At 37.3% G+C, this 14,675-nt stretch overlaps 1 protein-coding gene across 2 annotated transcripts in view; it reads right to left on the reverse strand.

Annotated features, from left to right (window-relative positions):
* Window positions 1-3,352: 3,352 nt before the first annotated feature.
* The window catches only part of KDM7A (lysine demethylase 7A), a 68,614-nt gene continuing 57,291 nt past the window's right edge, over window positions 3,353-14,675 (reverse strand). The window contains exons 16-20 of one of the 2 annotated variants that reach the window (XM_064456898.1): window positions 13,196-13,341; window positions 12,836-13,048; window positions 10,606-10,687; window positions 9,201-9,477; window positions 3,353-8,364 (exon numbers count right to left, since the gene is read on the reverse strand). In XM_064456898.1, the coding sequence (XP_064312968.1) occupies window positions 8,270-8,364; window positions 9,201-9,477; window positions 10,606-10,687; window positions 12,836-13,048; window positions 13,196-13,341 (813 nt within the window). In that variant the 3' untranslated portion in view covers window positions 3,353-8,269. Of the gene's footprint in view, window positions 8,365-9,200; window positions 9,478-10,605; window positions 10,688-12,835; window positions 13,049-13,195; window positions 13,345-14,675 lie in introns of both variants that reach the window. The other variant, XM_064456887.1, reaches the window with a different exon arrangement.

Genomic DNA, 14,675 nt, shown 5'->3' on the forward strand with positions numbered 1-14,675 from the left:
GGCACCGAGTTCTGACATCACTTTTAGGACAGTTGACATGGTAAATACACTCTTTCAATGCTCTCCTCCTTCAGTCAGTACCACTCAGTGGGAACAGAGATGCTAGCTGCCTCGAGAAGCACTTTAACCACATGGCAAGAGCTCTGCTCAGTAACCAGATGCAATTCAAAGCAAATTCTACGAGTGCTGACTGAGCACAGGAAAATCCTTACTGGGCCAGACCTGTAATGGATCTATTCAAAGATCTTTTGTAAAAAAAGAAATATCTCTGTAACCAGACATCAACAACTTAAGAATGAAGCACATGATTTAGTATCTTTTTCAAATTAATACTAGCCTGGAAAAGCTGCCTAGTTAAAACCACATTTCCACAGCCCAGATTCTATTTTAGGAGACCAGAGTAGCAGTTTCTAGGGTTTTGCTGGCTTTTAGTTTTACTGCAACAAAAAGCCAACTTGCATCTTTATGTCTTACCACCAAGGTGTATGATTCAAGGGCAAATGTTTCTTCCAGATAAATATCATAATCTCCAAGTACATGTAGGAACTTTACTCACATTCACTGAAGCAAATAAAACATTTCTTATGAGAAATAAACTTTGGGGCAAAGCATCACAAACAAGCAGACTCTTTGTACACTGTTCTTTTAGTTGACTTACATGTTCCAAAGTAGAGTATTTTTTCCAAGACCAAAGCAAATACAGCAGGAGCAGTACAGATAAATAGATCTATTAAGCCAAACACAACTCTTCAAAAATTTGCAGTACTTATTCTAAAGACTGAATATAATTGGCTTCAGAGAAATCAGACCTTAGTCTAGACAAAGCAAACTGTCCTATCAGCTGGCTGTCAGGTGGAATACTATGAGCTCTGGCAATGACAGACTTTATTCACTGTCCTGATCACGAACTATTTCTTCTGCAAGTGAAGACTTTAGTCATCGACCGCTGTAGAAACAAAGGCATTTAAAATCCCTGGTTGTATCAGAATGAGTAACAATAACATCCTGGTTTTACAGTTTCAGTCCTCATTAACTTTTGGCTTGAGATAGTTGACATTACTTACCAGCAGTTAAAGCGTCATTTCAAGGGCTCCAAGGAGAAATACTTCTAAATAAAGCAAAAAAAGTCTCTATAGAAACCAACACTCAGCATGATTGACTTTACCATATTCATTGTACTACTCAGGTTTCCATCATCAATCCAAAGTTATATCTAAACAAAACAAACAAGAAAAGGTTTGGTTGAATGTGCTAACTAATGAGCCACCACCACAATAGCTTCACAACTTAAGAATGTCGTGACAAACTCCCTGGAGAAAGAGCTGAACTTCACTAAAGGTACAGAAAACCAAGTTTGTAGGCACTTTACAAGCGGGGTACTCTACCTCAAAAGCAGTAGAATATGGTTGAGGTTTGTTTTTTTAAAAAAAACAACAACAACAAAAAAAAAACAAAAACCCCAAAACAAAACCAACAACTTCAGTCTTCATATACCATGAAGGGGATCTTGCCCATTCCCTGACTTTAGAGATTCAATTCTTTTGCCACATGTGGTAGCCTTGAAATCTTTAAAATCCATCTGTCCATTAGGTAAGAACAATCCAGGTAAGTATTTCTCCATCCTCCCCAAACAGAAAAACAGAACACCAGAAACTCTGACTTTTAGTGGAAACACGGCTCCAGGTGCTGACAGCTATCCAGTAGCATTTAAAGCAGCACTTTGAGATACTTCACATATTTTCCAGTGTACTATCCTACCTCTTACCCACCAAACAGCAGACACATAGCTGGAGCATAGCTGGCAAAAACAAAAGGACAAATAGTAAAGGTGCTTGTGTATTTGTGGCCCATGGAGGCCCTCTCTTAAGTCCATCACTTTAAGACCAAAACATTAGTATGAGCAGTGAGTTCAGTGTGACAAATCCAGATGAGTCAGTCTGATGGAAATGCGTAGGTTGTAGCATTGTTCTTGAATCACAGTGATCAAGACTTTTTCAAAATATGTAGTTTCTCTGATAGACAAACAGCTCTTTCAGATCTTTGGCAAATCTTTGGCTAACCAAATTTAATCAGTTTTAACATATTAATTGAAGATATAAAGGCATGTCAAAATACAGCAGGAACTGATTTCTAGATGTATAAATATTTAATCTTCATCCTTTATGCTTAAATCATGATTTTTCCTCATGATGTCTTACTCCACTCAAATGAAATTTGTTTTTGAAACAGCACAGAAGTTTCTGCCCCCAAAATCTACAACACTACCATGTTTTAAACTTTAGGCCAGAGAACTTATTGATTTGCTGGGTTTTTTAAAAACTATTTCAATCTTACACTTAAGCAGTACATGTTTTGATGAGGTCAGCATTCTTGTTCTTTGTGTGTAAAGCACCCGGCACAATGAAGTCCTAGTCATTATAGTCAACCATTAATTCTCCATAAACTAAAAGCCAGGCTAAGTAGTGAACTTCAGCAGCTGCAGAGGATGCTCAAATCAAACACCTTTTGCCACCTGGTTCTTCCAATGCCACATCATTTATCTACGGCTCTCATCACTGGATTCTAAGCATCTGCTCATCACAGCACTGAAGCAGTTCAGTAGCATGAAGCACTATTTGCAGAAGAAAATGCATTACACAAAGTCAGAGTGCAACACAGTAGCGCTTCTGTTACCCACATGCAAACACTGTACTGCCGTATGGAGTCAAAACAGGAAGCACTGACAACTGTAAACCAGAAGATGACGTGGTGGGAGATATCACCAGAGAAGTCATCCAGGATAAAAGCAAGTATGACAAAGTACATGGAGTGTGAAAGAGAAATCTCTTCTTCCAGAAACTGCAGACACTTAAAGGAAAAAGAGGGGAAAAAAATAATCAAGAGACAAGTCAGTCATCAGTAGCATGAGACAAACCTTAACAAAAGCCAAGAACAAGAACATGAAAATACCATTTGCAAGAACATGAAAATACCATTTGACAACCTTCTTACAGTTCTAGATCTGCTAATATGATAGATCACAAACACTTCCACCTCCCTTTTATATTAGGATTCAAAAATAATACACATCTTCACAAAATGCATTTAGTTGCCATATAATATCTTGGACTGAAATGAGATTTGCACTTTGAAAATAAAATTAAAAAAAAAAAAAACCCACAACAAAACAGTATGAGAATATTCCCTCTCACATTTCTCCAGAAAACTTCTTTAAAATATGACAAGTAAAGAGCACAGATATTGGACCTAGAAAAGCATTCTTCTCCTCATGATATTCTGTACAGTTTTCTGTATTTACACTGAAGCAATAGAGCAGAAGTCTGAAGAAATTAAACGCTTTAGAGTGCTAAAATCAAAACATAAGCAATACAATTTTTTAATTTCAGTATTTTGAAGTACAGAAAGTGAAAACTATGAATATCAAATACAAATTTAAACAAAGCCACTTGTCCTCCCCTAGAATAATCAATGTGAACTACTTATAGAAACTTACAAATTTAAAGTAAAATCAAAACAAAATAAATACTGTACATACACTTTCCCTGCCTGCAGGCAAAAGAGGATGGGAAATACTGTTATGAATTGAAGAAAATGCTCTTAAAGCTGCAGCATCCCATTTCCCAGCCAAAGACTTAACACAGTAGTGCGTTTCTGTAAAAAGGAAGACACACATACACCGACCCCTACTGAGCAGACAAGCTAATATTTTCAGAGACATTAGAAGGAAAGATAGAAATTAGACTATGAGAGTAGAAAAAGGAGAGGAAGAGACAAACGGGCCAGCAAAACATTACTACAAAACTAGTAAATATAGCCAAGAACTAGCCCCTTTTTTTTCTTTTTTTTCCCTTTTTTTTAATTCAATATTTTTTAAAAAAAAAAAGATTCACCAAAGCATTGGCAGCAATAGACATTTCCCAGCAGAAGTGACAATACATATCAATATAATCTCTTAAAGTGATCCCTTTCATTCCCTTCCCACAGCATGACACTCTTATGGCTTAATTTATATTAAAAGTAGAAAAAGTCTTTTTTTTCCAAACAGAAATGCAGCCGATGAAGAACATGCACTTCCTTATCAGTGCTACTTATATTTCCCATCCACTGCTTGATTTATCACTCATACGCTCCCACAAAGAGGGTTACTAGGGTATTTTTTGTTGGGTAGGTTTTTTTGTTTTTTTGGAAAAATGGATGTTGCAGCTTTTAATTTTGTTTAACCACAAATAGTAAGGCCCTTGGTTCCATTTATATTTCATCTGTGAAACAGCAGCTCTAGGCTCACTCAAGCCCAGAGCTACAAACAGCTTTTAATGGTCTGGAAGTATTACGTGAATGTAACTCTGGAAAGACACTATTTGGGGGTCATGGTGGGGGTGTGAAGGGATAGGTGGGCATGTGGAGCCTAAATAGGGCAGTAGTTATAGGCTTGTAGTATCAGATCATTCTAGCTTCACTTCTGCTCAGTCTCCACAATTACCAAAAAAGGGGTAAGCAAGATTCGCATCAGCTCTGACTCTGAAACCCTGCAAAAACTTTCAACGTTTACAACTTCATGGCCTTGTGAATGAAGGTAGCTTATGCCATATAGCAAAGCCTAGGGAAAGCTGAAGCTTCTAAAACGTGATCATGACACTGTGCTCTCTTATATCTCTACTAAAGGTAACACAAGCACTTCAACCACCAAAAAACCCAAACCCCCAAAATCCCCCATGTGATCAGAAAGCAACAATTTTAACTCTCAACATCTAACCCTTTCAAAATTGTCTTTAAGAACGGATTCATGTAGAGTATTATAGGTTGCATAGGTAATCTACCTCAGAGGTCAACAAAGGCTACCTTGTAGCCAGGGTTTATTAGCAAGTATAGCAGAAGAAAAGGGAAAGTTGCTGGAAGAGTCTTTGATATCATTTCTAGGTGGTCTTTCCATTGTCATGTTTGTTTGGGTTTTGGCTTTTTTTTTAAATTGCAGGAACATGAGAACTTAGAAAATGGGAAAACCCCTACAATATTTCATTTCCTATTGTTCTGTCTACAAAAAAATATTACGTTTAATGCCAAATCCAAGTTCTCTGACTTTTCAAAAAAGATTATTCTTGAAAACAAGTTACCATAGCAGGCTTAATTCTTTTTGTTGTCCAGTCAGTGTTCCCTACTCCCTCCCTCTTCCACCCCAAGTAAGACACCAAGGAAAAAAAATAGGACTTTTTCTCTCCACTACAACACAAGGTTCAGTCCATGTACAGAAATATTGGTGCAGTAGTGTTTTTGTCTAGAACACAATAAAAATATCCCTACCTACAAGTACACAAAACAAGTGAGGTCACCACATCCTCTTCATGAGCTACCAGAAGACTTCTCTTTTTTTTTTTCCTGGTTTTTTCCTTTCTTTGTTTCTTTCTTTTTTTTTTTTAATACTGCTCATCATGGCAATTTGCTTTAAATCACTTGTTCTGAGGTGGAACATCAGAATTAACTGGAAGCATAGATATCTGAAGAAAATGGGAATGAACCTCTGCCTGTTCGCAGCCTGTGAAGAGACTACTACATAAATTCATACAGTGGAGAGCCACTTTGGAAAAAAAGGTAGAAAGTAGAGTAAAGAAAGAATAAAACCAAGAAGAAATAATATATATGGGTCCAGCCACACCTGTGTTCTAACAGTAAGACACAGATAAATAATGCCAATGCTCAGAAAAGAGACTTTGTATAAGCCAGTCACATGTACAAGAAAGCATACTCCATATTTTGGAATTCCTTACTCCAGGTTCTATTCTGGCATACTTCTATTTTGGATAAGTGTTTTCAAAAATCCACCTTTAAGAAGAGAAAGCTTATTCTTCATTCTGCTCAAAATCTGATTGCTACCCTGAACTGGATTTTTCTACTCTTAAAAATTATACAGCCAGGAAACAGTTTGATTCAATGTGCTAAAGCTAAAACTGTTTCGAAAGCCTGGCAGGCATTAATCCATTTGCTCAAGCTTAACCAGAGAGAATATTTATATGGGTATATAATTTTAACTAATGTTGACAGCATAGTTTATTTCTTTGACTTTGGTGAGAACATATTAGAAGACAGTTAAAATATTCTCTTTCAACTATTTCCATCTGGAAAACATAGCACCTGGCAACACCAAGTACTTACAGTCACTTTCAGCACCTGCAGAGTACCTCTTAGCTTATCTTCTGCTTTTTAGAAATCCTTTGTTACCTCTGTTCCCAGTAGTCTAAACAAGGTTGATGGCTTGCATTAACAAAAAAAAACCCCAAAGCAAAAAAGACCGAAAAGATGCTTTTGTGAAACCAAAATTAACAAACAAAAAAGGTTAAAAAATTCACCCCTACACACACACTCTCTAAATTATAAAGTCAAGTCAATACGATGTAAAAGCAGGGCTGCAAAAAACACTCCTGAGTCACAATTTTAAAGCTCCAGAGGAAGTAATGCCATGAAAGCTACCTGACTAATTGCAAGTGCATTATGTTTTGATGTTTCTCAATTTACAAACAGGACAACTTAGTGCTAAGTAGTTTTGACCCTGCAACGCTCAAAAACACCTGACCTCAGAACTATTTCCATAAATTTGTAAAGGCATTCATAATCCAGCCTAGATAAAAATAACTCTGCACAAATATTCTGGAAAGTCCAACTGAATTTCTTTTTAAACCACAACAAGAGAAAACAATTCCAGTATAGAATATGGAGGAAGGAAAAACTGGTATGGAAAGTTAAATCAGTTCAGTGACTTGGACAGCCATGCCTGAGTATTTTTACTCTTAGCAATCAAAAAAACCCCGAACAACCAACAATATTTTTGCCATTAGCATCCTAATGTTTTCATTTTGGCTGGACCCTGCAAAATGCCCTTTTTCCAGAATCAAGTAAAAGTATTCCCCTTTCCGCCTTCATCCCCATCCCCCAAAAGTTAAATATTTAATTTTATATTACAGAAAAATACAAATTTTAAATCAAAATTATTTACAATACTTCAGAATCAGCATTTGCTATCAGCTCTGTATGAAGCCTGACACAAATGATCATTCTGATACCAGTAAGCTACTTAATGCTTATATATGCACCAGTTAAGACTTTTAATTGGCTGTCTCGCCCAGCTTTGAGAGCAACACATTCTCCTGCCTTCCCAACTCTTCCGTAAAATGTGTCTAAAGTACAATAATATTTTAATGCTTCTTCCATGCTACATTAAGTAATATGCCAAATCTTAAGACTGCAATGTATATCTTATGAGTTATTTCAGAGTAATTGTTCTGAAGAAACATTTATCTTAACTGATGTCCCGTTCCTCCAAAAAGGTACATTAAGTTTCCCTCCTTTGTACCAACTCTTAAATAACCTGTACAAATACAATTTCAGGGAGCCTTTTTACAGAAGAAAATCATCACAGATAGATCATCAGGAGGAAAGATATGCGCTCCAGTTCAGAGGAAAGGGGTGCAGTTTAAAACAAGTTAGCTACTGGACTGACATAAGAAGATTATTCTGTCTTTAGGAGTCTCTTCCAGCCCACCAAATAAATAAATCTGTATAAAAGAGGACAGGTCAAAAAATAATCAAGCTGGCAGAGAATATGCAACTTGCAAGTCAACAGAAGCCCAGCCAATAGCTTACAAAAAGCAGGAAAAAAATAAGATTCCATATGCCTTAATTTAAAAAATAATTAATAATGCATCTCACCCCTATTTAAGACTATAACCTGAATATCAAACTTAGGAGTCCAGACTAATCGCAATTAATGTGGCTCTCCACTGCACCAAACATACATTATCAAAACAATTAAAAGCTTTCACATTCTTAAATCTAAATTAATAACCCCACAAAAAAGTCTTCCAAATAAATAGGTTTTTAAAATGAATTTAAAAGTTGTCAAAATCTATCAGAAATAAATTATTGATAAACCACCTTCATCATCTTCCCCTCATTAATTAGGTCAGAAACTACCAGCAACAAATTATATTCAAGCCCTGATGAGAGACTACTTCTCACAGTCCATGTCTCTCTGAAGATTTCCCCGTTCCCATATGGTTATTGCTGAGCAGGTGTGGCACAGTGAAAATGCAGCATTGGGTTGTTTGTTTTTTTTTTTTTGTTGGTTTTTTTTTTCTTTCTTGTTTTTGTTCATCAGGCAGTGTTTTATATGGTACATGCAAGTCTGCTTCAAGCAGAGGATTAACAGCAGCTCCAGGCTCTGTTGACCTCAATACTGGTCTATGTAGGAAAGACAGCAGTAGTAGAAGTAGCAGCTACATTAAACAAAGAAGCGTGCATGGCCATTCCGGTTCAGCTTCAAGATCTTCCCAAGGCGCTGTTTAGCGGTTGCCATTCCTTTCTTTGGACGTTTGCCTGAAAAATGAGATCAAGTACTTCAATCAGGAATTTCAGAACAAATTTTTATCATCGTAGAACAAAGATGAAATCCAGCTTTCAAGCTGAAGCGTGCAAAATTTTCACAGTAATCAGTTTAAAAAACAAAACAAAACCAAACAAACGAACAAAAAAAAAAAGGCACAAAAAGGGCTCTTCATTTGTCTGCTTGGAAGCAAACAAGCAGAGAATCAGAACTGTAAAAAAACAGGAATTGTTTTCCCTGAACTCTGGCTAGCATTATCATAAATACAGCGATTGTGTTATTTACACATATTTCCAGTCTAGGGAAGGGTAGTGGGTGTGGTAGGGGAGAACCTAAACTGAGCTTCCTGCATTTTGCTCAAGTTTTTCCCTTGAGTAAATTACAGAAAATAGACTAGAAACTAAAAACTAAATATTATGATCATCTGACTATTTTTTGAAGTGTCACAGCTTTTAAACCTTCACTTCAGTAAACAAATCTGATTCAGGCCAGTGTTGCAGAAGATAGTTGTGGTTCTGTTCCCTGTAATAAATGTATAACAGACACACCTGCAGAGGTGCAACAGTAACTATGAAAGTTTCGTCTGGCCACGCACTCAGTTAGATCTCTCTTAATTCCACCTCCACACATTCAGAGCCAAAATTTGAGTGTCCACAGGATGCCCATTTTGTATTTTTCTTCAAGGTCTAACTCTGCCCCTTTTTTCACTTTCTGCATCTCACAGCTCTTTTTGATGTTTACAATCTCCTTCTCCTAGACTTTTTCTTCCCACCCCCTCACCCCCACCCCTCCCCACCTCTGGCAAGAGGACAACAGAGATAAACATTACCTTTTGTTGCCTGGTTGCTGATAGGGGGTGGATTTGATGCTGGCCTCTTAGTTGGATGAAGTGGTACAGACAAGGATGTTTCCCCATACGGCCGGTCAGGGCTAAGGCTGCCATCACTCAGCCGACATTCTCCTTGGATTAGATTGGAGTCTCGTGTATACTTGCCATGCTGAAAACTCAAGCCGTTGTTGTGGACTATACTTCTGTTTTCCTGAACCTTGTGATTGGCTTCTGATGCACCCTCTTTCTTGATATATTTTTGAGTTTTACTTGTATCCTAGTATGGAAATGAGGAGAAGAAAAAAGTGGGGGTTGTTATCTTCTGGCTACAAGTTCACTTCAGTTTTTTCTGATTATACTACTGTATCTTTGAAAAGATATTTCCATTCCACCAGTGCCTGACCACTTAATGATTCCTTCATTCCTTTCAGTATAGATACCTCTTAAAAATAAGATACGATATAGTATCTCTGTGCAAGCTTTTCCATATGCACTTAAGGACAATGCTGTAGATTAATTACACATACTAGTGTACTCAGTTTCTCTGCTTTTTGGGTTTAGTGTGCAGCGATCAAAACAAAAGAAACTGCTCTTGATTAAACTGGCCAGTATAGCAAACCATACCATAACCACTGGCTACACAAACAGGCAATTTGTTTCCAATATTCAGCTGAGGAGAGAACAAATGCTAAATTGGGAATTACAAACCGTAATGAGTATCATGTAGTTAGACATACTTACAAAAAAAAAAACCAACCCTAAAAAGCATGCAGTTAAAACACAGCTATTAAATAGCGCTGTTGGTTTGCAACTTTCATTGTTTTATTTTTCTATTTAATTGTTTATTTATTCTAATACTTCTAATACAGACAAGTTTAGAAATACTAAAGTTCAGAGTGTAAGAGACACAACCTTTCATTTATATATTCCTTGCTGGATTCCACCTGGACATAAGAAAGCAAAAATATTCCTACCTGCTGGCTATTGAAAGGTTGTACCAGTTTGGCAGTACTAATTTCCTAAGCATGTATCTTTACTGCAAATACTATCAACAGGTTCCCCTTGTTCTGATGCTGTGGTAGGGAATACAATGAATAAACAATACAGTGCTTCCCCAGTAACGACTGAATGTAAATTCACACTTTTTATATTTTTATATTATATTTTTATTTTTAAGATACCACCCTGAGCATCTTAATACTAGCCACTACGACAGAAGAGAGTCTGAAAGGGAAAAAAATTCAAAACAACAATGAAAAAAGCATGGCAAAAACATAATACTAAGTTACCAGCATCAGAAGTATCTATTACCAGATATACAGTGTGGAAAGACCTGTCCACCATGCATTCTGTACTTACAGCTATAAAAATTTTTGTGTTCAAAGTGTTTAAAGTATTGCTTTACCTGAGGGGTAATCCTTGAAGCTTCGTTCAGGTGTCTAGCCCAAGCTGAAGTCCCCAAGTCTCTTTCCTCTTCCTTCACAGACCTACCTAAAGAGAAGTTCAACAAGCTTATATTTTAAAATCAGAAACTAGGAATACAAAGTTAATTATACATTTGAATAACCTCAAAATTAAAATAAGAAAGAAAGGAAAATGCAACGGAAAATATTTCCTAGATACAAAATAAAACTTGTCAGAACTGCCAGCTTCTACACACTAAATTGGGAGAACAATCTCACAGTATAAATACACCTAAATAAAGATCCATACACCACAGTAAGAAGGTCAGGCAAATATAATCATGCAAATTTGGAAGTACTGATATCAAAGACAGCTTGCTTACTTTGTTACGCTACATTTTTCAGTTTTCTACCATGGCTTTGTATCATGAGTTCATACAAAGATGGGCATTGTCTTTCATTTTCAGGTATTATTGATTGTATTGTTTCTAAGCACTGATGTGCTCTTCAGATACAACATATGGAAGATCTAGGCTGATATGCCTCTAGAAGAAGCATCCACACCAAAAACACATTTGCAGTACAATTAACTTGTAAAATTAAGGGTATCCCAAGACACCAATTCAATTTGAATTTGGAGAGACCAAAAACTTTTGCAAAACCCGCTAGCTAAGAAGCACAGTTTCATCTTCTTCATCTGCGGAATCTGATACATGTACTGGGTCTGTCTGGAATGGAATTTTTTTCTAACGGTCCATATGGTGTGTATTTTAGATTTGTGGATAAAACAGTGTTGATAACACACCAAAGTTTTGGCTGTTGCTGAACAGTGCTTGCAGTGTCACAGCTTTTTCTTTTCCCACTCTGCTCCCTGCAGTAAGTAGGCTAGGGGTAGGCAAGAGACTGGGAGGGATCATAGCCAGGGCAGCTGACCTGAACTGGCCAAAGGGATGGATATTCCATACCATATAACGTCATGCCTGGCAATAAAAACTGGGGTAGAGGAAGGGGATAGGCAGTCTTCCAAGGCGGTCGCTGCTCAGAGACTGGCTGTGCATCATCTGCTTGCAGAAGGTGGTGAGTGACTGCCTTTGCACTTGTTTTTTTCCCTCTTTCCTTCACTTGCGATACTGTCTTTATGTCAACCCATGAATCTTCTCACTTTTGCTCTTTCTGTTCTCTCCCCCATCCCACAGGGCGGGGAGAGAGAACAAATGGCTGTGTGGGTGCTTAGCTGCTGGCCTGAGTCAACCCACCACAATTTAGAAACCTGGCTATTATGTTTTTCATAAAGTTGCAAAGTTGGAGAGGCATTCTGTGTCTGTGTGGTTTGCTGGTTAGGGTTTTTTGTTATTGGTTCTAATTTTTTTTTTGGTTGGTGGGTTTTAAAGACATACAGCTTCCATTACCAGAACACAGTCCATTACATTGCATTAGGCTTTCCTGTTACCCAAGTAAACAAAAATCAACATACTATTAGTTCTTTGAATTAGCACCCTATTTGTTTCACATCAGCAAAGCTATAAAAATCCTCTTCCATTTTCTTCTCAAGCAAAGAATTTTCAAACATAATGACTGACACATGGTTCCAAGAAGCAATTTTGATTCCTTTGAGGGGATCAGTGTTAACGTTCTGCTGCCTGTCGTTCCCAAAATGCATTTACCGGACGTCTGTTTTCCACGGGCATCAAAACGCCACTGACAAAAACATTACCTCTGAATTCTCCTCTTCAAGATTAGAGTTTCCTTTAATGCACTGCATTCATAGCAGTATTTCAAGAGTAAAGCTAAAATGCCTCCAAAGACACATGAAAAATCACCACACAGATTCCTATGGATATCTAAGTAACGCACATGCCATGAAAGCTGCAACCATAAAGGTTCTGTGAATCTTTTCTGAAGAAGATTGCACTTTCAATAAGGAGACTACACTTTCAATCTAGCCATAACTTTGCCACTTTTGTAAGGATGCCACAAAACTTTTAGATGGCAATACTAAGACGATGTATTCTGATGACCTCTCAAGCTAAGTTTGTCCCAGTTTTCAGAAGTAACATTTACTTTTTATAAGGGGGGGGAACCCCAAAACCAAAACAAAACCAAAAAACACACCTTTTAAAATTTCGATCTGATTTACTTAAAAACTTGACAAGTGTAAAATTTTAACTTTAAGTGCTTATTCTGAGCAGTCTGTCCAAGAACAGAGACCAACAGAGTCATTAGTTCAGATACCTACCACATTCTATTGTTTTGTGGCTCTGAGATGGCTGTCTGTCTTTATGCCGACTCCTGGGGTAGCTTCTGTGTTCCTGAAGAGAGGTTCTTTTATCTGTGCAGTCTGTGCTTTGAGTATGACCTGGTAAACATGTAGTATAGTGCAATCCTGCCATAGAAAGCATGCCCTGAATAGCTTCTTCTTCTGTACTTGTCGAGGTAGGACATTCCCTAGAAAAATAAAGGAGTACTAAGCAGTTCAAATCAGGACCCTAAATTTCTCTGAAGGAATCATTTTTATATTGGTATAAAAGCAGAACCATAGATATGTGCAGAAAGGTCTAACACTTTATAAACAAATGCCCACAACGTGCTTACTTTTTACTGGGAGTTTCATTTCTGGATGGCTTCTGGGTATTTTGACAAAGGTCTCTTGTGACCTTAGATTCTTCTTTGAAATTTGATGTTACTTCCTGTTTCTCTTCATCACCTGAGCTTTCCGACTCCTCTGTGGAGGAATCCTTCTGCTGAAACAAGAGGAAACGGTATGCAGAATGGTCACCATGCCTCCTAAATAGAGACACTACCTTGATTTATGCTAAGTAAAAAAATTCAAAAGCTTCCAGGTCCAACTTTTTTATATTAAGAATGCAGTTAATTTGAACATAGCAACTGAGATGCTATACATCCAAATTTCATAACACTGATGAGTACATGCTCCAGCAATACAGAAGCCATCTCCAAAATCCATTTTCTTACAGAAAACACTGCACATGTTAAATCATGCACAAATCATTGTATTCTCTTTAAAGAGAGCACTGATTATTCTTATCTTCTATATTCAAAGTAGAGGAAAAAATATGGAAGCATGGTTCCACGCAGCAGCCAGAGTTGAGCCCTATTACACATCATAATGGGACACAACCTGCCCCAAGTAACTGTTTCTGGCTCCTGCTCTCACAAAAGATAACTTTCAGCAGCACCATCTCTCTATGAGTGACAGAAGCTCTCAGGCACAGCAGCTGTCGGCTCTCTTACAGTGGCACTGCCTCATTTCGTGAATGCAAGGGCTTCTTGCATTCTCAAGCTCCTATTGAGATTATAGCTTGTATGGACAGAAGCTTCTCAAAGGTCGAGAAACCATATATGACTCAATATGCTTTTATGTGAAGCAAGGGCTACAATAGATATGTTCCATCTTGTTCCTTCACACTAATCTATGTTCAACAAGTACAGAGAATGCCACAATTTTTTCAAGCCAAGGAATATAAATGACAATCAATAAAAGTGTTGAAAGTGGAAGATCAGGACATGGAAGAATCATAATCCTTCAAGACTGACATCACTGTCCCTACCATCAAAAACAGAACTGGAATGAGTGGAGTGCATCATATCACCAAGGGATGTTTTTATACAACAGCTTCATTCACAAGAGCAGCTTGTTAATCTTTGACACTTGGAAAGTGACACAAATGGGCAATTAAATTGTAACTATGACTCAATGTTACTAATAAAGCTATTATCTTGTTTTGTTAAGGTCTCCTTCAGTGCAATAAGAAAATATAAAAAGGATTGATAGGAGCTACTGAGATAGTTCCTTCTATATTCTTCTGCTTCTTAATTTCTAATAGTATCTAATGGAATCATTTTTTCTGCATGATTACATTTGTCTTTTGTAATGATATATCAAAAATCCAAGAGAGTAAATGGCATTAACCTAAAACATTTAATGCAATGACAAAGTCATCCAAAGCTGGTTACATTCTCCTGTGAAGAAGAAAAATATCACTTCTGAATAACTACTCATTCTGGGTCTTAAAAAAGGAAACCTGCTGAGCCAAAGTTGCTGACAATGCAG

The sequence above is a fragment of the Phalacrocorax carbo genome, chromosome 1, assembly GCF_963921805.1.
Source record: "Phalacrocorax carbo chromosome 1, bPhaCar2.1, whole genome shotgun sequence".
Lineage (NCBI taxonomy): Eukaryota > Metazoa > Chordata > Aves > Suliformes > Phalacrocoracidae > Phalacrocorax > Phalacrocorax carbo.